At 38.4% G+C, this 26,114-nt stretch overlaps 1 protein-coding gene across 1 annotated transcript in view; it reads right to left on the minus strand.

The window, feature by feature from the left end:
• DNAH5 (dynein axonemal heavy chain 5) overlaps positions 1–26,114 on the minus strand; it is a 323,290-nt gene that overhangs the window by 73,627 nt on the left and 223,549 nt on the right. The window contains exons 51-59 of the mRNA XM_024247511.3: positions 24,759–24,957; positions 21,866–22,038; positions 16,549–16,679; positions 13,011–13,164; positions 12,244–12,511; positions 6,659–6,890; positions 5,410–5,524; positions 4,863–5,039; positions 1,882–2,085 (exon numbers count right to left, since the gene is read on the minus strand). Coding sequence (XP_024103279.2) covers positions 1,882–2,085; positions 4,863–5,039; positions 5,410–5,524; positions 6,659–6,890; positions 12,244–12,511; positions 13,011–13,164; positions 16,549–16,679; positions 21,866–22,038; positions 24,759–24,957 — 1,653 coding nt within the window. The remainder of the gene's footprint in view (positions 1–1,881; positions 2,086–4,862; positions 5,040–5,409; positions 5,525–6,658; positions 6,891–12,243; positions 12,512–13,010; positions 13,165–16,548; positions 16,680–21,865; positions 22,039–24,758; positions 24,958–26,114) is intronic.

Consider the following 26,114-nt stretch of genomic DNA (forward strand, 5'->3'; position numbering starts at 1 on the left):
GAGGTGGACTGGGTATTACCAATTAGTTGTTTTGAGATTTGAACATGAAAGAAAAGACAAGAAAGCTTCCAGAAGAAAACTAGAAATCTACCTTGGATGTGGGCAAAGATATCCTAAACAGAACATAGAAAGCACTATTAGGGAAAATATTAATAAATTGGGCTACATTAAACCTAAGAATTTCTGTTTATCAAAAGACACCATTAATCGAGGGAACAACTAATGCCGGAAAGCAGCAGAAGATATTTGCAAACATATAAATGACAAATTAGTCATATTTTATATATAAGGAAATTCTACAAAGTAATAAAAAAAAATAACTGGACAAGAAACTCCAACAGGCACTTAACAAAAGAATTCCCCAGAGGCTCATAAGCCTATGAAAAGGTTGGGAAATGCAAATGAAGCCAACAATAATAAGACACCACTACAAACTCATCAGAGTAGCTAAAAGTAGAAAATGGTGAAGATGTTGAGCAACTTATACACTACTGGTAGGTATATATATATAGATACATCAGTTTTGAAAACTCTTCAGCACTACCTACCAAAGCTGATTAAATGTCTATAACCAAAGTCCCAGAAATTCCACTCCTGAGTATGAAACCAACAGGAATGCATACCTAGAGCCACCAAATGACCAATATTCACAGCAGCTTGATTTATAATAGCCATAAATTGATACTAAGCCCAAAATTCATCAAAAGTACAAGGGACAAACAAAATGAAGCATATTATAGTGTTTCACACTGGTGCTGGTTCAAACAGCCTTGTAAGAAATGATTGTTAAATTTCCAAGAATTCTGCAAACTTGTTAGACTCAGCCATTATTAAAAATTAAAATATATAAGCTTACAATTAAATAAATGATATCTCAAACAAAGATTATAGTCAAAGCTCGTAACTTGCTAATTCTTAGACTAAATTTTACTATCATCTGTGTTTTTGAGGTCATCTACAACTATTGTATCTACATGGTGGAAACACTATACAATGGCTGCTACCATGCACCTCTTCTCAACTCTAGATTCAGCAACATCATTTTGGCAGCTTAAAACAGCCATCATGGGAGTGCTTACACCACGGCAAGACTTCAAATCAGAGCTTTTTTTTTCTTTTTCTTTTTTCCTTTCTCCCTTAAGAATCAGTTGTTAAACATTTCTCACACACACTACAGCACATTTATATACTGGCAAACTATGTAACAGTGAAAAAAGAAAGACTGTCACTTGCAACAATAAGAATGAATTTCACAGACATGTTGAATGAAAAAGGTCAAAACAAAAGCGTTCATACAATATTATTTCATATATGCAAATTTCAAAACAGGCAAAGCTAATTATCTGGATAAAGGTAAGGATATAATTATCTTAAGGAAAGTTATTGACTTGGTTGGGGCACAAGAGATTTCTGGGGTCTGAAAATATATATTTTTCTTCCAGTGTTCACAAATAGGTATATACATATGTAAATATTCATCAAGTTATACATTTAAAATTTGTGCATTTATTCATGTTAAGTTCTAGCTCATAAAATTAAAAAAGCTGTAAATTAATACTAAAAAATTACTACTGAGAAATGCAAAATACAAATATTTGTATTCATGTGAATATAATATAAATACATATTTATTGTCTTCTTAAAATGATTTTTTAACTTTTATTGAAGTATACATAACACTGATGATGCTTTAATACAACTAAAATCTGTCAGGAAAAACTCTAATGCTTATAATGTTTTATATTTGAGACAGAAAGTTTTACTCTGAAAAAAACATGTATGTAGAGTGAGTTCTTTCTTTAGAAACTTATTCTACCAAAAGGACTCATACACCAGTGAAGAATGAGTTCCCTCTTAGCCCATCACCACTGAACTACCAACCTGTAAGTTCTGTAAAAAGTTCCCTGCAGTCATCAGTTTTAAGGATTCCTGCCAGGAGGGCATGGTACAGCTTTTTTCCAGGTCAATTTTCACAGCATTGACTTTCCTTTGAAACAGCAGCAGTACGCAATCCATGATCCTCATGATGAGGTGAGGGGGGCGGCCCAATGTGCGGACAGTGGCGATGTCCGAAGGCCTGATGGTCTGGGGGATGAAAGGAAAGATCACCCAACCTCAGATAGGAAAGCACAGACAAGCAAACCTTGCATGTCCAAATGCTGCTATTTCAACAGAGGACAGAAAACTGTTTTAAGTTAGACGCAGAACCATGGGGTCTAGATGCATATTTAATCCCAAAGAAACACCATGTTCCAACAAGTTCACATTTCTACTATTCAAACTAGCAGTGACAGGAAAGCAATGCTGGCGAGCAGATAAAGAGCTGTGACTTCTCTAAAAGTGCACAGATGGCTTTGTGCCAGAAAAAAGAAAGGCAAAATCTGAAAGAAAAAGAATAGTCAGCACATAAGTAGATTTCGAGGTTCAAAACCAGGAGAATTATAGTATTTGCAGTGCTTTTTTACCCATTAGCTATGTAGGTCAAGAATCTGCCTCTCTCTCTTAAACAATTCAGGCTGGTCACTGTGGACTGACACCAGAGGGTAGCCACAGGGCTGACAGATTGAATAATCAGAGGTTTCTTAGCTGGGAACTGACCTTTAAATGATGGGACTTGAGCAATATGAATTTTACTAAGCTCTCTCTTAGAAAAGTTCCATTCCATTTCTAGTATGTATACACTTATAGAGTAAATGATTTAATAGTCACATACACCTGTTTTGGTTGATAATAACTGCTCAATCACCTAAAACTCTCTATGGAATAAGTATCGACAAAATGTTAAATGTAAGAATTGGAAACAATCCTATCTCTAAGACAAATAGTATATATTCCTTCCTTCCAGATCTTCAAAACATCCATCTGGTTTGTATTTGCATCCTTTCTATCAAAAGACAGTAACCAATGACTTTCTCATAAAAGTGAATGATTTTTTCTCCAAGGACTGAGGACAAAGAAAAAACACTAAACTTGGTAAATTAGGAATGTAATTACATACCTTCAAAAGGTTTGTATATATATAGTTTTGCTTTTGTTTTTTATTTTGAGACCTGAGTCTCGCTCTGTCACCCAGGCTGGAGTGCAGTGGCGTAATCTCAGCTCACTGCAACCTCCCCCTCCCAGGTTCAAGTGATTCTCGTGCCTCAGCCTCCTGAATAGCTGGGACTACAGGCACACACCACCATGCCTGGCTAATTTTTGTATTTTTAGTAGAGACAGAGTTTCACCATGTTGGCCAGGTTGGTCTCAAACTCCTGACATCAGGTGATCTGCTCACCTCGGCCTCCCAAAGTACTGGAATTACAGGCGTGAGCCACCATGCCCAGCCTGTTTTAATATATTAATACTAGCATTTATGAAAGCCAGACAGCTGGAAGTTAGGGTGAATGTGTAGTAGAGAACTGAAAATGGCAAACAGACCTTTATTTGAGGTGCGTAGTTATAAAAGAAAAGAGAAAAATAGAACAGCAGCCAGTGAGGAAAGTAGGGTAGGGTCAAATTGAAGTTATATAAAATGTAAGGGCTAGGCATGCTTACTTTACTTTAGCTTTAAAAATAATTTTCAAATAGCATGGTGCTCAGCTGTGTTAGATGCCCAGGTAAAAGAGGTTGGAAAGGGGAACAAAAACTCAACCTGTTTCACCTAAGCATTAAAGTCCTCTCTTTTCTGCAGGCCAAGAAATATGACTGTTATATAATCTCCTATATGCTGTGGCAATAGAACAGTTATCTAACATCTGGAGGTATTTTTTATTTTTGCTCTGAGCTGGTTAAAGTCAGATTAATATCAAGATAGGAAGAGACACATTCTTTGCACAAGATTTGTTATCTTATTTGTTGTATAGATTTATGTAACCTGATGTCAAAATATTAGAGTTTGTACATACCTGGAACTTTCTTAGTAAAAGTGAGTCTTCAAAACTGGCCCAGCCTTTAAGGTGTGGCCTAGTTCACTAAACTCATTTCATTTGCTCAAAATTCAACCTCCTTTGTAATTTTGCCATTGGTATATTGCCACACAGTTTGATATGGTTTAGCTCTGTGCCCCCACCCAAATCTCATCTCAAACTGTAATCTCCACACGTCAAGGGAGGGACCTGGTGCGAGGTGATTGGATCATGGGGACAGTTTTCCCCATGCTGTTCTCATGATAGTGAGTGAGTTCTCAGGAGATCTGATGGTTTCAAAGTGGCAGTTTCCCCTAATCTCTCTCCTGCCATCTTGTGAAGAAGGTGTCTGCTTCCGTTCACCTTCTGCCATGATCATAAGTTTCCTGAGGCCTCCCCAGCCATGCGGAACTGTGAGTCAATTAAATGTCTTTTTTTTATAAATTACCCAGTCTCAGGTAACATCTTTAAACAGTGTGAACACAGACTAATACACAATTGTACTGTTTAATTGCGTTGGAAGCCTGCTCAAACTCTCTCATTAATGAGCTACATCAGATCAGTAGTTCTTTATTTGGGTAATTCATAGACAGAAAACGTTGTATCTTACAGATCACCTACTCCATTGGCCTCAATGAATGAGTGAGGGAATGTTGCCTTAGAAAGTTGATGTAACTTTTCCAACATTACATAGCTTATTGACGACAGAGTTGAAATGAGGACCCAGGACTCTTGGCCACCAGTATATGGCATTGCCCAGCATTGATGAGTGAAGAGAGTGAGATGTTAAGCAGAATATGCAAAACCTATAAAGAGCTAATAAAGTCTCAAGCAGAAAATATTGCTTGAAATCACTCAAGTGGATACAGCTTTCATCTGAACCAGTAGAGCATTTCCTTGCTGTTATTAATCTTTTTAGCATTAGTCTGCCTCTTAAGCCCTAAAGTTGACATCTGTTATATCACATAGATGCACCTGCAATGCAGCTTCTGCCTCTTCTAAAGCTGGTTTTGCTGCTTCCAGTTTTTCTTCAGCAATGGCTTTGTCTTTAGAGATGCTGTCCACAATGGCCTGGGCCCTGTCCTTCACCTTCTGTACCTCAGCCTTGACCTTTTCAGCAGCCTGTGCTTTCATTGTCACTTCTTTTAAGACCTAATTCAATATAAAGCAAACAATATTTCATCAAAAAGTATTAAACATCCAGCTGAAAATGCACATTTTTGCCTTGATTTGTTGATTTTGTTCACTTACCCAGTTTTTTGTTTTGTTTTGTTTTGTTTTGTTTTTGAGATGGAGTCTCGCTCTGTCACCCAGGCTGGAGTGCAGTAGTGCGATCTCAGCTCACTGCAAGCTCCGCATCCCGCACTTACCCAGTTTTTTATACATAAAATTAAGAGTATTTTATTCCAATGGAAATTAATGTATACTTCAATAGTTATAGCCAGTGAATATGCATAGATCATTAACACTTGTGAACTGAAAATTCAAAAGGAATGTGGCACATGTGTAAATGCCCACCCACCATGTCGGCTTTATCGTTCGCCACTTGTAGTTCCTTTTCTTTCACTTCCAGTTCTTTACTCAAGGCTGCAACAGACTCTGAAGCTTCTTTGAGCTTTTCCAATCCAGTATTCATTCTGGGATTGAAAATCCAAGCAAGCAATGTTAAAATGTGTAGGACTTGGATGCAATTTTCAAGTACTGGTCCAATAATGAGTGGTAATGGTTATATCTGAAGATTGCATGTATGCAAGTAGCAAACCCAAGAGGGCTTAGCAAAAAGGATACAGGTCCAGTCTTGACTCTAGACTGATAACACGTATGTTCTTTACAGACCACGTGCAAGAACAGTGAACCTGCTAGAACACACGTCATGAAATTAGGAACAACACTAAGGCTAGAATCTGTATCACGCAGGAAACATACTTAATGACATTAGGCTAAATGACAATAGACTTGTAAGGCTTAAAGCTCAGTCATGGAGGAAGGAAAATAATGCCTGTTTTTCAAAAGAGACAGATGAAGTTAAAAGAAGAATAATGTGGGCTTAAGAAACAAATGTAAAGCCACCAGAACAGCTGTAGGAAGGAACTAGCTGCCTGCCTGAACCTGAAATAACGTGACCATAAAGATGGGAACCCTCAGAGTCATTTCGTGTAATTGCCCACCCAGGGATTCCTTACCCTGGCTGATTCTAGCCATGCTCAGGAAGATGATCTGATCAAAAAAGCGTAGGGTAGAGCAGTGACATTTGGAAGAAACTTCAGGGAAGCAGGGATACTCCTTCGGCAGTGAACATATGCATCAACCTGGCTTTTCCCTCTCAGTCACTCAGGAGGGATGGGAAGAGAAGGGCAAGAAGAGGGAAGAGGGGATGTCTGCATTTGCAACTCCCTTCCAGGTCTATTGTTTCTATCCTGATGTCACTCAATATTATAGAACGCAGTAGGCCACATAAAAACCTGGCAATAGTTTATCCTACTGGGCAAGGAATAATCAATAGGCTCTAGAGGAAGGTTTCCCAGCCTCAGCACCACGGACATTTGGGGCTGGATAATTCTTTGTTGTGGAGGAAAAGAACTTCAGGAAGTTTAGCAGCATCCCTAAGCCTCTACCCACTACATGCCAGCAGTACCCCTTCCCTGCCCTGCCACCACAGTTATGATACACAAAAGTGTCTCCGGTCATTGCAAAATATCCACCAGGGCAAATCTGTCCTTGGTTGAGAGCCACGGCTTTAATATAGCTTTGTATAAGAACATCACACTTACCTGTTGGCCAGGGTCTGCACCTCCACATGCTTTTCTCCATATATGAACTTATAGCCCTGAATAAAGGAGAGGTATGATTTGGGTGTCACGTGGGTAGAACGTCGGAATCTCTGAAAATAATCAACACACTTCTCGGCCACCCCATCCTGGAAGGAGCCCATGCATTGGACCACCTCCTTCTTGATTTCCAAACTGCAGTCAATATCATAGGAAGCGAGGAAGTGTTCAGACACTAGAGATAATAAAGATGACAGTGTATGAAATATGTATGTAAGTTACCCTTTTAAAAGTTAACTGTTTATTTCTAAAACTCAGACATTTCTTAGGAATGCAAACCATTTTTGTAGCCCCAGCTAGGTAGATCTGTGTCAGCATTTTTGGCCCCAGGCTTATAACATCAACAATTTTATTTTCGGTTTTATATATAAAACTATAAAAAAAACTTTAAGCCTATCATCACTCTTTGTTGCCTGGTGCTTGTGCAGAGACATCTCTTCTACACAGCTGCAGGTTCTGATCAGCAGCCAACCTGTTTTATGGTTTACATCAGAACAAATGGTACAAATAACTCAGAAATCAGTGGCCACCTGGTACTCATATTTAACAATGCCATTTATTTTGTCACTCAGAACCTATCACACCCTTAGTCCCCCCTGGCTCTGACTGCATTTGGCATGTGGAAATGCTCATCACTAAATTTTTTTATGCTGGAGTCATCTTGTTCTTAAATGTGGCAGCTGGTCATTTGTGGTCAGTTCTTATTTACAGTATTCTTTTAGAATGTTTGGGTAAAAAATCTCCTGTTGGAGACCTTTACCTTCCCCACAGTGCCAAATGGGGGACCAATTCTAAGACAGCCTTCCCTGCTATGGGAATAGGCTCATCAATCACCATGTACACTGAATGCCTGTTGCGGAGCCACCACTGTGACGGGTGCCATGGAATGAAAGAGGAACGTGAAACTTGGTCTCAACCCCAAGGAATTTACAAGCATCACACAAAATGCAGTTAAAATTATCACAACCATTTCCATGTATCTCAGAAGAAACAACCTATGTACATAAGTATTATAAAGAGAAATATGGTCAATAAAATGGGAGAGAAATGAATCAAGTAAGCAAGGCTTAAAAAGGCAAAGACATAAAAATAGTACTTATCACCATCAGTACTCAATCACTAAATTAAGTTCTTAAGGCTGTTATTGTGGGGCTGTATTTACATTTATGTAAATAATAGAGACAATTCAACAGCTTCGTTACAAAAACAGTTTACCATACACCAAAAGGCAATAATTAAGTCACATTTTCTCATATAAGTTAGCCAACCAGTACAAAGAACGATTTAAACTCTAAGAAGTTCAAGTCTAGGTACTGGAACCATAGAACAATTCATACTTATGATACATTTTGTGTAGGTGTTAACCACAATGGCTGCGATGTCTATCATGTGCCAGGCATGATGCTAAATGCTTTACTTGGCATTCTGGGATATTCTCGGGGAAGTGCCCGCTTTCTGAAATCTTCCTTGTATTTATCATGTAATGATTTTCTTCCTTCTTATCTGAACAGACAGTATCAATAATGGTGACCTTATTCTTTATGTAGCAAATTGTCTTTTTGTCTCTCCAAAAAGTCAAAGAGAATAAAATCAGGATGGATTCTAAGTATATTTTTCCACAGACCCAGGATCTCTGGTGCAGGAAAGGTTACAGAAAGAAGCAGAACACTCCCTCTTAGAGTGACCCGTGCCTGCTGAGATTCAGTCAAGAGGACAGAAAACCCTTCTGTCATCTTCAATATCCCATCACCAAGGCAGTAATGCCAGTTTTGGGGCTACCTCCAGGGATTTTACAACATAAAGCATATTTTTCTTTAAATGATTCATCAACAGATTCAGTCCATTTAAATTCATACATATAAAAAACTCACTTTTTTTTCAAAGCTATTTGGAAGTTATTAAAATTACTACAAAATCCAGTATCAGCCCTAGGGGCTTCTTTAAATTAGAAAAAACACATAATAATGTAATACTTTTATTTTATTGGAAATATTTCTTATGATCTAAATGAAATGCTAACACAAATGATATATTTCTTTCTAGATGCTGCTGGAGATAATAATTTAATTCAGAATCAATATCCTTAAGGCATCTAAAATAATAGTTTCCTAGAAACCTTGTTGCTAATTTTCTAAAAAGAACAAATAACACTGAAATCCCTAAGTATCTAAGTACTTCTAATACTCACAGATGGTATTCTTTCAGAATAACATTAGGCAGGTTAGTATTGGGTGTGGAGACATTGATTTTCCCAACAAGATTTTCTATTTATTGAAGAAAGAAACCATGTCTTATGTCTTTTAGTTACTTTATCCATTACTATGACTAGCATAGTATTAAATATTTATGTAGTATGTAGGCTGTAAATAGACTAAATTGGAGCTATAACCACAAAAATTACTGGTTATCAAAAGGTTTAAAAAGATTTAAATGTGCAGGTAAATTATGTCAAGCATAAGTGGTATAGATATAGGAGGTCCAAGAAAATGGGAAAATTTCAAATATTCCTAAGAGAACAGAGGAGGATTGAAGGATGTGATGTATCTTGATTAAGCCTTGGAGATTGCATAAATAAAGAAGATGGAGAAGAATATTCTTGGTAGAGGGACTAGTGTGAAAGGATAAGGATGATTAAAGCATGTTCAGAGGGCAAAGAGGTATATCCAAAGTTGAACTAGAGAAAGACTGCAAGTGATCAAGGCCATATTATGGAAAGATGATGAATTTCTACACAGTCTGATCCATTCATTCAATGTCATAAGTATCAAACACCAGCAGCTGCTGAAATTGTGAACAAAGGATGTGTAGTTCTTGACCTCATGGGAGTTTTTAGTCTAGTAAGACATTAATTTAGTCTCTAGTCTAGTAAGCATTCATCAAATAAATAACACAACTAGGTACATAAATTACACACTGCGGTTAATCCCAAGAAGAAAAAGCACAGAGTGCTATGGAATGGATAACAGAGGACCTGGCTTAGGGGGGAAACGGACGGAAGCAAAGGAAGATTTTCCTGAAGGATGACATTTAGCTGAGCCAGCATTATCCAGACAAAGGAGGAGTGGGTGGGGAGAAATGGCAGGAGGAGAGCATTGCATGGAACACAACCAAAAAAAATAAAAGCATATTCAAGGATCCAGGAAAACAGAGCAGGAAGGAAAAGGGACCTCAGGAGAGCCTGGGGAGGTAGGGAGGGTCAGCTCTTCCCAGCATGAAGGGCTTGCTAAAGGTTGTGGTTTTTCCTAAGAACAATAGGAAGACATTGAAGGTTTTAAGCTGAAACAAATGCAACTATATTTGTGTTTTTACTGTTATTCTGTCTGCCATGTGAGATGGATGGGGAACAGGTGAAAGAGGTGAAGAGATCATTAGAAAGCTATTTGGGTCTTCCAGGTGAGCAGCAATGATAGCTTGGCCTAGGATGTCAGTGAAAGGGAGATGACTTGGTGATGGATAAGACTTGAGAGTTGGAGAAAAGGGGAGGTGTTGATGACAAAGGGGTCTCAGGTTGCCTAGTTTGATGAGCGATAATGGCCCTTCCTGAAAGGGGGAGACATTTTGAGTTTCAGACATTTTCAGTTTAAGAAACTTGTGAAGCATCCATAAGAATGGACCAGGCAGGCAGTTGAGTCCACAGATTTCAAGCCAGGAGACAGACTAGACTGGAGAAAAAATTGATGACACATATTATAAAGGAGGCTGTGGACGAGCTTTCCTGGGGAGAGACTCTGGAGTACAGAATTCAGTCTGTCTTGCATCTGTTGACAAGTCTGTCTTGTCTTGAGTCTGTGCAATAACATCATGAAGCTCAATATGTACGTTCTGAATAAATGAACAAATAGATTCATGCATGAAGGTTGGGATATTTGCCAGTGACTGAGGATAAAGAAAGGAAAGTTTCTCTGCCATCCATGTAATCTTGGTTTGTGTTGGTGTGATAAGATTTGAAAGAATGGGACAATGAGAAATTAACAAAGGAGGGATCAATAAGACCTTTGTCTACAAAAGAAGAGATGACTGAAATAGGAACTTCACAAAAAGAGCTTCATATTTAAATCATCTTAATTATGGCACATTACAGTATCTGTCACCTGAAATTGTTATTTTTATTGTTAATGATAATATTTTACAGAGCATTTTATGAAGTACTTGCATACTGATAACTGTATTTCATAATAAACTTTAACACAGCTCTGAAATACTCTTGATCTGTGCTCTGCATGTATATCCTACTTGAGTTTTAAAATCTTACCTCCAGTTACATTTACATTTTTATGGGACTTTAAATTTTAAGTCACTGGCCTTTTCTCAAACTTTACAAAAGACAGAACTGTGCTGTACATTTATATCACAAACATGTTAAAATATTCTGTGTTTAAAAGCCACAGATTGGAAAACCACTACTGTCAATAGTGATGCGCTGAGAATAAAACTTCCCCAGTAGGTAAGAATTTGTTTTAAAAATAGGTAATTGACAGATAATCAATAAATAGATGATGGATAGATGGATGGATGGATAGATAATAGACAGATAATAGATAGATGGATAGACAATGGATGGATGGATAGATAATTAATAGATATTTAGATAGATAATAGAGAGAGAGATATAGATAGATAGACAGACAGACAGACAGACAGACAGACAGACAAGCTAGGTTTCAGTCTCAGTACTGATCCCACTAACTTTTTCCACCTATGGCAACCCTCAACTTCACGCTCCTCAGTTTCTCCTTCTCTAAAGGGCAAGAGATGGGTTAATCAGTCATTCTCAGACGGGATACCACAGAGCTGTAGAGGCAATGGTGAGGGCAGTAGAAGTGGGGAGAAAGAGGATGAGACACCAGAACACTTCCTCCCGCAACCCCCATCTACTTTTCACTGTTTTATCTACTAGGACTACTTGTAAGGTATTACTGGGAAATAAGGCTCTTCTGCATAAAACATTTTTAAAAATTTGAAAACTACTGTCCTGAATCAGGGTTCTCCTGATGTTCTGATGTAATAGAGATGAGACCTGGGTATCTGTATCTTTTAAAATATCAACAGACAATTTCTCACCAAAAGCTTTCAAAAAAAAAAAAAGCTAAATGTATGCTCTCTAACCTCTCCTCTACTACTTTTATGTTCCAATTTCATTTGCAAAGTAAGGAAGCACTAATGGTCCATGGCATGGAAGATCAGAAAGAAGCAGAAGCAGCTCCAGTCAGAGACCATGCTGGTCAACATCTTTTGTCAAGGACAGAAACCAGCAGAGAATTGCTGGATAATGTTTTCCTCTTTGATTCTCAGCATTGCAGCCTTGAGAAGGAAATGTCCAAGAGATACTTGGCTTTAACTACTCTTGGGCTGACAAACCTACTTAAAAAGAACACAAATGCTGTCCATGAGATTAAACCTCTGTGCCTTCCTGTGACATCCTGGAGCCTGCCTGGAGATCCAGCTGAGGCAGAGCCTTCAAGCATCCCTGAAAAAACTAGAATCCTTGAACACATGTTATGCCCTGGCATAAACATTTCCATACTAACCAGCAACTAAAGCATCTTTGGGCCATCGGCTGAACCAGTCAATTGTGCATCCTGAAATTAAGGCAGGGAACTTCAAAGCTCTGTTTCGAAATTTCTCCCCCACTGGCGAGAAGCAGAGCACAATATGAAGGTTCTGTCGGACCCGACTCATGAAGTAGTCGTGCAGGTTCTCATTGGTAGGTGGGCACCTGGGGAATTCTTTTTTCATGACTGATGCCAGGTCGCTATTAATTTCATCAATTTCATCTCGAGCAAATAGGTTAGAGACCTTAAAAAGAAGTACAGGCATGCAGATTCAGTACACACATAGGAAAATAGATCAAAATATAGAGCTTAATACATAGAATGTCTTTTCTCCATTTGTGTTCTTGAACTCACCTACAGAAAATTAATTGAAAGTTTTCAAGATGAAATACACCACGTTTTGAAATAAATAAATGATTCTACTATTAACTGCAAAGTTGTAGCCCCGGAAGGGAGTAAATGGACATGCCAAAAATCTAATTAGCTTTCTTTCTAACTTTGCTCTTCTGTTTTTTTCATTTGTTATTGGAACATTCACTGATGTTTTAAATGCTTAGCTCCAAATTTTGATGGAGAGTTTGATTCTTCAAAAACCCAATAGAAAAACCCATCCTTCATACTGATCACTTAATACCCATCCCCAATAGCACTTATTCACACCACTAATGGAAGAAAACATGTAGAGCTCTAAGTTGGAGGAAATCTGAAGGGATAAAACACATAAAGAATAAATGAGCTCCTACCTCACCTGATGATAAAACATTGTTCATATATTCCAAAAATGACTCATCTTTAATCTCATTGTCTGTGAAAATAAAAGTGATTCCTTTGCCTTGCTGACCAGCCGTTCTATACAAAACCTTCAGATCTTCCATCAGATTTGATGTGTTGTAGGATCTAAAGAAATATTTTCATTTTGTCATTGGCTAAAATATTTTCATGAGAGGGAAAGAACCTTGTAACAATGCATTATGCCATTTAGCTAACAAAAAAATGCTGATTTTGTTCCATCATATACGTATGTATTCTATATGAATGTTACTGGTTAATTTTTAAAAATTCACATTTCATAAAACATTATAATTAATTAATGTTTCTACATAAAAAACTATACTGAATAGTCAACCTGGAACAAAAATAGAATTTTTATCACAACCAAATGTCATTACATTTCAAAATGTATCTTTCTGAAAATTTTTTGACAATGATAATAGAAAAGTCAAATTCAATTATTGATACTTGATTGGCAATTGGTATTTGAGATGACAACTCACAAATTAAACTAAAATAAATAAATGCAAGCTTTGGTTATACAGGGTGAGTGAGATGCTCTGTTATAAACAGTGCCTGCCTCATCCCCCAACACCATTATCATCATTGCACGTTTGTATTATACATAAATAAGCTTGTTTTCTGAGCAATCAGTACACTGTACTAGACTACCTGGAAATGTTATGAAATATTCCAGTCTGAAGGTTCTCTAATTAGCCAGAGCAATCTTTAGGTGGAAGTGAACCTACAATCAGCAAAGATTAGAGAGTTCCCACTGTGGAGTGCTACATTATGCCAAAAGTATAAATAAAATTATCCCAATTCTGGAGACTCAGACCTACTAAATTATTATTTGTACTTTAGTCATGAAATAAACTCAGAATTCAGGGTGCAAAAGCAAAAAGCCATCTGATTTTTTTAAAAACTAGTGAATATTTAACTCTACCTTTTTCTAACTTCTGTAACCTACACCCTAGAATTGGAAATATCACAACTATGCATCAATACTTCTAAAAGACACCTAAAGAAGTGAGATCCAAGAGATCAGAAAACAAACACTTCTAGAAGACACCTAGAAAAGTAGGATCCGAGAGATCAGAAAACAATTAGAAGACGCAGCCTCTAGAAAGAACGAAAGACAGAAGGAAGGAAAGAAGGAAGGAAGGAAGGAAGGAAGGAAGGGAGAGAGGGAGGGAGGGGAGAGAAAGCTAGAGAGAGAGAGAAGAAAGAAAGAAAGAGAGAGAGAAAAAAGAAAGAACGAAAGAAAGAGAAAAAGAAAGAAATAAGAAACAAAAAAAGAAAGAAAGAAAGAAAGAGAAAAGAGGAAAACATCTCACCCAGCTTCTTGTGATATGGGGGAAATTTTCAACCCAATCTCTTGGATCTCAAGGGCCCACTGCCTCAAATAATATGGCCTAAGACACCAACAAATAGCTGTGCTTCCCAAATGAGAGGCTCTTGCATCTCAGCCTTAGCCACATGGCTATACAAAGCCTTTAGAAGTTTGATAACATCTTGAAAGCTATGAAAAGGAAAGAAAGACCCTGGCCCTTCATCTCATCAGTAATGGATCATTCTCAGTGCGACATGCAGAGGAACTAGTCTGCCACAGTGAGAGTGGTGGTTGGGTATACTGGATGTGGCATTGTGGTGCAGTAAAAGTCACACAAGACTAGAAACCAGAAATCCTACAATCAATTCCCAGATAGATCAGAGATGCTGGGCAAGCCATAGCCTCTCTGAGCTTCAGCTGCAAGATGGGCTACTGCTATCTGTCCTACTAACTCACGAGGTTTTTTTGAAGATCAAATTAGCTCGTGCACATAAAAGTGCTTTGAAAACTACAAGGTTTTATACAAATGTTAGGAACAAAAATTTGAGTCCAATCCCTTTCCTGCGCAGGTTGCCTTCTATGTAGCTTGATTTCCAACCAAAAACTAGAAGAATCATATGCAAGGTAACTAGAATTATTTCTCTCTGTCCTAGTACTTGAATAAAACAGTAATCTTTGGATTTACTCTCCAAGAAGAACCCTATAGGTCAGACAAAACACAAAGTGTAACAACAGCTTAAATATTTGAATCTCCAAACCCAATGCTTAGTAACTTTCAGCCTTCATCCTAGCAGGTATCTTGAGACAGGTCAGCAGCGTGTTCTGCTTATCAGTGCCCGACTTCTTGCTCCTACACCTAGAAATTAATGTCAAATGATTTTCAGCCCAACCTAACTTCCCAAACTGGCCTCCTGGTTCTAACCTTATCTTGGTTAATCCTGAAATTCTGTTTCACCTCTCCGAATCACCTCTGTTTATCTCTTCATGTTCACTTTTCATGTGCTAATTATGTTTTCTCCCTGCACTACACCCACATCTGTGGTCAACTCCTCTGGAGTTCCTTGTCTTGATAAGAAGCAGCACCATCTAGATAGTTTCCAAAGCCAGAAACCAGGATGTACCAAGCCCTGAAGCTCCAACTTCCTGATGATCTTTTCCATTTCCACTCTCTATTCTCCATTCTCACTGCTGCCACTCATGACACCATCATGGCTTGCCCAGACCCCTGAGACAGCCTTATAACTATTCCAATTTAGTTCCTTCTATCTATTTTCTGTACATAAAATGTACCTGACATGTCCTCCCTAGGGACAACTCATCAATAGTTTCCTATTGCTCTGGGATGAAGTCTGACTTTTTATCATCACTTTAAAGGCCTCCATTTCTCTTCCATTCCCATTTGTCACCCTACACTGTACACTCTGCAGTATTTAACTTCTTCCAGGACTGACTTCACCTGTGCTGATTCTTCTGCCTTGAACACACTTTACTGCTCTTCTGCTCTCAGTCTTCCTCATATTGAGGTTTCAGTTTAATCACTTTCTCCAGGAAGTCTTTTCCAATCATCCCCTAGACTAGGTTAGGAGCTCCTCCCTCAAGCTTCAATACGATTTGGTCTGCATGTATTTCCTTATCATAGATGGTGCCTATGAATCACACCTTATTGGGTGAGTTGGGTTGCTTAGTTTTCTGTCCCTTTGAGTTGCTACAAAATCCCTGATGATACAGCTAGATTCACCTTGCTCACCTAGCCAGGGCTTGACACATAAGCAGTGTTCAATAACTATTTTGAAATGTTGGAATGAGTAAACCAATATAAAATCTTCATCTATTTTTCCATTGTATTAACATTCTTGAAATCTGAATTAACACTCAATAGGGACAATTGTCTTCTGAAATTCACCAAAAGAAGTGCATGTAATACACTATCATATATAACATAAAAGTAGGGAAGTGGCTACTAACTGAGAGTTTGAAATATTTCAAAAGCAAATTATGACTGTGAAATGTTTATGATCTATGACAAAGGTTGACAGGGGAAGATGATAAGTCAACATTCAAGAAGGAAAACGACTGTGATTCTTTATATGTAAGAGAAATGCATTTGAACTTCAGGTGGCCTCTGAGCACCTTTTATCAAAATCCACGTTAGGTTAGTTAAAGTAAAAGCTTGTCACCTTGTCAGAGTGATCTGGAAGGAAATGTAGCCAGCAATGAATGAAGCCAACCTCGTCAGGCTCTGCTTTCCTGATCCGCCCACCCCGACCAGGAGGGCATTTCCCCGAGGAGTACGAATGACACGAGAGATCTGTAATACGGAACAGAAAAAGCATGTATCTTTCAACATGTACATGTTCTATTTTTCCTATTTATTCAATATATGAATAAGGCCTAATTATTATTTTGGAAGATAGAGGTGTCTCAAGATCAGACTGGAGATATACTGGTTGACAGAATGAGGGCATTTCTGAAATAGAACAGTGTTGGGCTGCATCAGACGGGGTGGGAACCCTGGGGTGTGCCTTTAGGAAGTAGGAGGACACCAGGGCAGAAAAGTCAGCACACAGCCCAGACCGTGCTTGCTCTGGCTTTTAAAGGAGATATCTATCTAAAGGGGACTTTGAGGATTCCTGTTAGTTGGTCTGACCTAATAGCGTATGATAGGAAGGAGAACAGAAATGTCAGAACAATGTCTACCCTTGGCACACAGGGCATTGTGGTTGATGACAATATCCTCCACATTTGAAAAGTGTTCAAATTTAAATTGAAGGGAAGAAAAGCCCCCAAAATAAGGTGATATGGTTTGGCTGTGTCTCAACTCAAATCTGATCTTGAATTGTACTCCCATAATTCCCACATGTTGTGCTGGGGACCTGGTGGGAGATAATTGAATCAAGGGGGCGGCTTCCCCGACAGTGTTCCTGTGGTAGTGACTAAGTCTCATGAGATCTGATGGTTTTATCAGGGGTTTTCGCTTTTGCATCTTCCTCATTTTTTGTCTTGCCACTGCCATGTAAGAAGTGCCTTTCGCCTCTCACCATGATTCTGAGGCCTCTCTAGCCGTGTGGAACTATAAGTCCAATTAAACCTTTTTCTTCCCAGTCTTGGGTATGTCTTTATCAGCAGCATGAAAATGAACTAATACATATGGTATAGATGTTGGAATTTTAAAAAGAAAGAAAATGAGAATAAACACCCTCCTATTACTTGGCAAAGACAGTGATACCTAAGGTATCTACCAATAAGTGATTATAGATGGGTCGGGACGGGGGGGCACTTCACACTGTTCAATAGCCCCAGACTACTCCACAGCCCCCTTGTGGCAGAAGTTCATGTTTATTTGGCTTTATTGGTGTTGAATGGACTAGTTACACCACCAGTCTTCCAAACCTACCTAGGAGAGATGGGAATAGAATTCCCCTTGATGTTCTTTATACCTTATGTGAGAACTGTTTCTCTTTCCCTCCTAACTGCATTTTGAGCCTAGGGGTATCACTGTGATGTTCATCTTTCTTAGAAGAATGATAGAGGCTAGGCAGGGACGGAAGGGGTCACTTCTCCACGGCCAGGGAAGCTTCCTGTAGTCACTGGGGCTCTGCATTCTGCCAAGGTTTTGTTAAACATCCTTTCTCAGAATTCCCTCACTAGCTGCAGTGCATTCTATTCTTGTTGAAAATATGCCTGGTTTTGAATTACTTTCCCAGTTTAGTGTGAACCTTGGGAAAAGGAGAACACGTTTTCCATCTCTATGTGGACCTGAGAACTTGCAGGACCGGTAGGTGCACATGCCCTGTTTTTCCAGCCTCTTGCTTGTCCCCTCTATGTGGTTCTCGCCAGAGTCATTGTGGGTGGAGGTGGTCACACATGCCTCTTCAGATCTTCCCCTGACACAGCTTCAAGAGGCACAGACGGCGGGTAAGGATCTACTGGAAGCCACACTAGAACATTCTGTGTCTTTCCTTGGTTGCCACTTTTCAACCATCATCATTTCCTTTGATGTGGGTGGATATATCAAGATGTCGTTAATTATGTATTAAGGAATCTTCATCCCAAAACCTTTACTTGGAACTGGGCCAAGGTCTTATATTAAAATGTTCTATTCTCAGTTTCCAACACATGGTAAACCCTCAAAACATATCTGACAAAGGAGCAGATACATGAACAGAGAAGGCTTGCAAAGCAGACTCAAAACCTCATAATCTAGTTAAATCCAGTGAGACCCTCAAATAGGGCTATTTTGTCCTCTTATATACAGATTGTGAGATGGAGATATGCGTTTTTAATTTCATCAGCAAGTACTCAAAAATGAATAACGTCATAATGTCCACCCCGCCCCTCAGGAGCTCACGCTGGAACAGGGGACAGAGGCTGGGGTCATGAGCCATGGTGAACACTGGTACAGAGACAGGAGTGATGGCAATCAGAGAAAAGAATGCCAGGGAAACATCCCCGCCTGGGTGAGGTATGTCTCAGGTGCAGAGCTGGACTTTGACTTGGATGACTAGAAGTACGTGAGACACACAATATCTCAGAATTAGCAAAAGGCCTGAAGTGTCCCCTAGGGTGAGAACTTCAGTATGAGGTATGGAAATATCAGGATATAAGGCAGCAAAGGATTGTTCAGGGCTTACTTGGGGGACTTGATTAAATTCCAGACAATGTATCCAGATTCTCTGTGTGGTTCTCAGCAGTGGTCCATCCTGTCAAGACTGAGGTCACTAAGACGGGAACCCACCCTCCTAGAGCCTAGTCTTCTGATAGGGAAACAAACACACAGATAAACTTTCCACAAGGTAGCATATGTGTGGGGAATGCACATGGGGGAGGCGCTCCAGGATCATGATTTGTTTACCCATAAGCAGCCCGTTGTTCTGGATCACACACCAGGCAGAGCATGACTCAGGAGGCTGGCTGGTAAGCAGGAACTAGATCATGCAAAACCATATACACCATGGTTTGAACTTTCACCAAAGAGACAAAAGAGGTATCACACAGATACACTGTATTGAACGAAAATTGAGTTTCCAACTAAGAAATAGGCTTGGTCTCATATCATACCCTGTTTTGCTGCAGTTTTTGTCTGCAATTCTGACTCTTGGCTTCTATCGTGCCTTGTAACTAGGCCACGTATTTCAAGGCTCACAGCAGCATGACACAGACCGTGGATGTGCTGTGCACAGAAAATGAGAGAAGACAGGGCCAGCCAGGAAGTGGAGAGGAATGCAACATTTTAGCTCAAAAACTCTAGTCACGGATTCTTCGGCCAATTCCAGAGCAGACAGACAAGAGGCAGAGAGTGAGAGAAAACACCAGCGAGGCCCCAGCACCGAAGCATTCACACCTCCAACATCACACCCAAAGTGTTTCAAGAAAGCCTCCTCACTCATCGTCTGGGCTGCGAATCACAGAGAAAATGGCAGTTCTAGTGAACTTGCTCAAGCATGACACTTAACATAAATAACTGCATCTTCAACTTGAGCTATGAAATCCCAGGTCAATCAGATTCTGTCTCCAGCAGGCAGGCAATTTGTCATGAAATTGCCTTTGGTAATAGTCATTTAGAAAATACATTTTCCTTTTCTTTTTCTTCCTTTTAATTATTAAAAATGACAGAATGTTTACTCTTCCTGAAACAACTCTTAATCAACTATAAATTAAGAGCGAATTTCAAAATGTTATCTATAGTTGGCTTTGGAAGAATATTTGAGCTCATAATTCGGTACAGATGTCTCAGATTCTGAGAATCCACAGAGTTGCCAAGCCAAGTGTCCTCGTGCTGGGGAGACCCAACTCCTGAACAGCCTCTCTGTCTTCCTCCCTCTCTCTGACTTACTCCAGCCTTGCAGAAATGCTTTTCTTTCTTGCAGGGAAAAGGAGCAGGCAATCCCTATTTTCAGAAGAATGGTTGACTAGATAACCTCTAAAACCCCCTCCAATTGTAGATTCAGTAATTTTTAAAGGTGACAATTTGTAATTGTGCAGTGGTTCCTCATGGTGGAACCTAAATCATGGAAGGCAATGTCGAATCATTTTCTTTCTAACTAAAAGGACGTAGTCTGGAAAAGCAGTTGATATCAACAAAGGGAGAATATCAACAACGGATTTTTAAATGGCATTATCTTGCACTATAGATAAATTAAGTCACATAAGTTTTCAAACAAAATAATATATTCTACTTCCAACCTTTGAGGATCAACTGTCCTAAAAATGGATACGGTAATGACTCATATCAGCAGTCCCTAACCTTTTTGGCACCAGGGACCAGTATTGTGGAAGACAATTTTTCCATGGATGGGACGGGGGTGAGTGATGGTTTTGGAATGATTCAAGCGCATTACATTTATTGTGCACTTGATTTCTATTATTATTACATTGTAATATATTATGAAATAATTTTATACAGCTTGCCATAATGTAGAATCAGTGGGTGCCCTGAGCTTGTTTTCCTACAGCTAGATGGTCCCATCTGAGGGTGATGGGAGACAGTGACAGATCATCAGGCATTCCATGCTCATAAGGAGCGTGCAACTAGATCCCTCACATGAGCATTCACAATAGGGTTCACGCTCCTATGAAAATCTAATGCCACTGGATGCAGAACTCAGCTTTGCTTGTTCACCTGCTGCTCACCTCCTGCTGTGCAGCCCTGTTCCTAACAGGCCACAGACAGGTACTGGTCTGCGGCCCTGGGTTTGGGAGCCCCTTCTCATATGAGAAACTAGAATAGAAATTATACTTTCCTGGTGGATTTCATTCTAACAGAATTTTCATCTCAAAGTCAACTGTTTATACACTATTTTTAAATTATTGTTTCTAATTGTGGTAAAATACACATAATCTAAAATTTACCACCGTAACCATTAAGTATATTGTTCAATATCATTAAGTACATTTACATTGTTGTGCAACTATCAGCACCACTGACCTCCACAATGCTTTTCATCTTGCAAAACTGAAACTCTGTACCCATTTAACACTAACTCCCCAATCCTCTCTCCACCCAACCCTGGAATTCTCCATTCTACTTTTTGTCTCTGATTTTGGCTACACTGGGGATTTATATGAGTAGAATTATACAGTATTTGCCCTTCTGAGTCTGGCTTACTTCACATAACATAATGTCTTCAAGGCTTATGTACTATTTTTTTATAGGATATTCTTTGCATGATACAAAAAGATGCAGACTTTGCCTATGCTCTGAACTCAGATGTCAACCATATTCATCCTCCGTGGTGAAAGCACTGAGCTGGAAGCCATATAGAAACACTGAATAAAATTATCACATCACACATTTAAAGTACACAGGCTCTTATTTCAAGCCTATAAGGTGCGACATGTTGCATTCAGCTTAGAAATTAAATTGGAATATAGCATGGAGTCTAATTTTAAACTGAAGATTCTCCTAGGAAATGAAAATGAAAGAGGGAGAGGACCATGGTGTGAAGCCAAATGTCTGTCACCTCTACAAGGCGCTACTCAGAGTGGCTACTGTACCTTGACTAAGTGAACCATGGCATCTGTAAAGAATACCATGTCCATGCCGGCGCCGCGGATGCTCTCATTATAGAGCTGCAGGAACATATTCAGACGCTCTTTTAGGTGACTAAAAGATTCAATTGGCTCATAAATTTTAGGCGTTTCAGCATCAGCCTCTTCAGATGTTTCACCTTTGGTGGGAAAAGAGAATCAGTTAGGTTTCTTCAAATACCTGCATTTTACTTCAGCCTAAATTAATACACTCAAAGCTCTACAACCTAACACTGAATAACATTCATTTTTTTTTTTAGCATTTTTAAGTTTTATTTCTGACACACAATAATCGTACATTTATGGGATACAATGTGATGTTTCAATACATGCATACGCTGTATAGTAATCAAGTCAGTATAATTAGCCTATTCATCACCTCAAGTATTTATCACTTCTTTGTGGTAAACAATGATTGACAAGCACTATCGACATGTAGAGGAATAGGCACACCAGGAATAGGCATACCATGGTGTCAGAACATGAAAATGAAGAATTGAAACACACATCACAAGACTTTCAAAAACCTACTTATAGTCATCTGAACTTAGAATCTGTTTTACAGATATAACATTCATTTTAAGCAAAATGCCATAGTGTGTGTATTTTGCAAAAACAGAAGAAAACAATAGAAGCATTAGGATTTTTGTGATCATATGCAGTCTTTGTTGTTTCCTGTCTAGCAAGAGTCAATTTCAAATAATGTAATCGTCATTGAATTGAATTTGAACCCACAACTGATCGTTGGCATTTCAAAGGTCCTCCCAGATATATTAGCTTAATGGTCAAGTGAAAGTCAAAACAGTAGGGACTCAATGTCAGAATCAGCAAGGGAGGTCAAGAATTACACAACTGTTTGATAAGAATAAAAAGAAAAAGGTTATTGCATTTACTCAGGAAATTTTTATAATTCATGAATCTCAGGTCAGTGGTAAAAATAGAAGTGAATTAGAATATGGGGTGGAGGGTTGAGAGAAATAGAAAAATAATTTCCTAAATGAATAAGCATATTCGATTATTTCACTAGGGCAAGATGTATTAAAATCAATATACTTTTTTAAAAAATTAGAAACATATAATATACCAGCTTAACACTTTTCTAGTGTTAACTACAAAGCAGAGGCCAAGGTGGGCAGATCACTTGAGGTCAGGAGTTCAAGACCAACCTGACCAATATGGTGAAACCCCATCTCTACTAAAATTACAGAAATTAGCTAGGCCTGGTGGTGTGTGCCTGTAGTCCCAGCTACTCGGGAGGCTGAGGCAGGAGAATTGCCAGGAGGCCAAGGTTGCCATAAGCCAAGCCTGCACTCCAGCCTGGGCAACAAAGTGAGACTCTGTTTCAAAAAAAAAAAAGCATAATGCCGAAGAAAAAGCTAAATTGGGCATCTATAAATTCACAATCAATTAACATTAGTAACAGGGAAAAAAGGGACACATTAGTTGAATATACCAATAACAACTTAGAATTTCACTGTGTACGAGAAGAATGAGTGGATCTTTCAAACCTTACAGCACATAATTATTTTCAATTGACTGTGTCCTAACATAATAGTATGTTAATCTTTTTATAACAAACGAGGAGAATGGTTTAACACAATCATGAAGATTGACCTATCTGCAAAGCTCTCACTAATCCAATTCCAATAGTCACAACTCTCATAAATGCCCAAATCAAGCTTTGAGAAATAAAGTGTTTCAATGACACAAAAAGTTATGCATTTGTCTCTAGACTCTCCCCCACACCCCCAAAATGCAGCAGTTGTGCTTTGGTCCTTGAAAATCATAATCTGATTATTTATCCTTCTGAATTACATGGAATAAATTACATAAATTTTAATTACCTTGTAAGATGCCCTTACTCTTACAGGATTTTTGTATGTGTTTGACCTGATTAAAATAAAATGTGTCAGCTTCTTTCTGTAGAAGGATCATTCCAATTGCATCTCCAGAAATAAACATTATTTTGCAATTGTCACTCAGAAACTTTTGATAGTTCACACTTACGGTTATCAATTCTAGAGAAGCACTGCCTAGTCATTTCCAATCATTTTCAAGATATACATAGCATGTTTTTAAACAAGCTTTTAAAAATCTGCAAATTAACTTAAAATCCATCCTCAGTATTAGAAGAGGTTAAATGAAAGAAAAATATTTTTAATTAAGCCTAGTTACTTCTGAGGGGGAAAAAAAGTGGAGCACTGCCTCTTTTCATAAGAAAAGTCATATATCTCAATTTCCCCTGGAACCATAATCACAAAAGCTTGCCCCACAGCAGCCATCTCATTCCAATTACATTTAATGACCCTCTCATACAACTGGAAGTTTTCCTTTTTATTTTCACATTCGGGATGACCTGAATAATAATAAGTATCATTATATTTGCTGCCTTTCATTTAGCAGTGACTACAGGCCATAGACTGCCCAAGCCATTCTACAGAAAACATTTCATGGACTCCCCATGGTGCATGTGATGCATATAGTAATACTTTTATTTTTATGAATAAGGTTCAAGAGAGTGCCGAGATGCCCAGCTAACTAATGTGTGGTGGATTCCTTCCTCAAACTCACCTCTGTCTGCCAGACTGCAAGTCCTGTGCACTCTCTCCTACCGAATCCTGCCCCCCAACTCTACTTTAATATCCAAGCGTGATATGCATAAAATAGTTCATCTTTAAACTCCATGATAATGCATTAATTCACTCATCCTAGTTTTATTGAGCATCTACTATGTCTCAGGCTTGTATCAGTAAAGTTTACTAGAAAGAAACTCAACATCCATAAACTGAATCTTCTGTCTTCAGATTTCCCTTTAGGGAACACCTTTTGGGGAATTCCAAATTCCACTTCGATAGTTTACCTGCAGCTTCAGGTGCATCTCTCAAGAAATCCACAAAATATGTGTCAATTCCACAATCCACCAAGAGTTTTTTCTCTTCACCAAACTCCTCCTCTACCAAACTTACTAAAGCCTTATCAAACCAGGTCACATCACTGGACACTGTGAAGCGGTCAGCTATAACACGTTTACATTCATGCTTCCACAGCTTTAACAGATCCTGTTGAAAGTATAATTAAAATGTGTTAGTAATTCCTATTACGCTGTAATTGGGAATTCAGGTTGACAGTACTGTAGAGTATTATCCTTCCTGATTTAAGATTCAACATTTTAAAAAGTTAGGGTTCAAATATGCTCAACTTCACTTCAAATTGGCCTCATTCAAGTATATTAAATAGAAAGTAGTCTATTCATTTGCAGTCTCTGAAGTAAGAAGAAAAAATCCTCCAACAATAATATTGAAAATTGCTCTGACCAATCAACAAAAACTAATATTCTACATAAAAGTCTTCAGTTTGTAATAAATTAGTCTTTTTAATAAGACATCTACATTCATGTGGCCAGAGTATAACATAAGATATAGAATATGAACAACTCTCATGTATACAACTGAAAAATTACAAAGGTGTATTCACTTAACACAAAGTGAATAAAATTTGTGGCAAAAACTGGATTATCTGAACAAAAAAAGCAAGCACCTAATCCAGATAATCCAAGGTCCAAAGTTAACTGAAAGTTGAGGAAATTAATTGCTCAATACTCCTGTTTATATAGCAAGAATAACAAATGTATGTGTAAGCTCATTATTTGATATGAAAGACTGGTGGAAATTTCTTAGCTTCGTAACATTTTTCAGGTTGCAGATTTTTAAGCCATTGCATTACTAATGATAGAATGCTATCTGGTTGCCTCAATATAAAAGGAGTTCAATGAAGTATATTCAGTGATTCAGTTAAGACAAAAGTTTATGATAACATCAATTGCTGGAATTGCTTGTGCTGATTTAAAATAAGCATCAAAAATGGCTATTTCAATAGTAATCTTTGAAAACTGACTTCAACAATTCCATTAACTTGTAAATAACTTTGAGGGAAAAAAATCAAGTTAAAATATTCACGCTGCTAAACTGACTCTCACTTCTCTGTAGGAAGGAAAGTGAATTTTCCCCAAAATATCATTAACAGACACTTCTCAAAAGAAGACATACATGTGGCCAACAAATATATGAAAAGAAGCTCAACATCACTGATCATTAGAGAAATGCAAATCAAAACTGCAATGAGATACAATATCACACCAGTCAGAAAGGCTATTATTAAAAAGTCAAAAATAACAGATGCTGGCAAGGTTGCAGAGAAAAGAGAACACATATATGCT

Source organism: Pongo abelii, chromosome 4, assembly GCF_028885655.2.
Source record: "Pongo abelii isolate AG06213 chromosome 4, NHGRI_mPonAbe1-v2.0_pri, whole genome shotgun sequence".
Lineage (NCBI taxonomy): Eukaryota > Metazoa > Chordata > Mammalia > Primates > Hominidae > Pongo > Pongo abelii.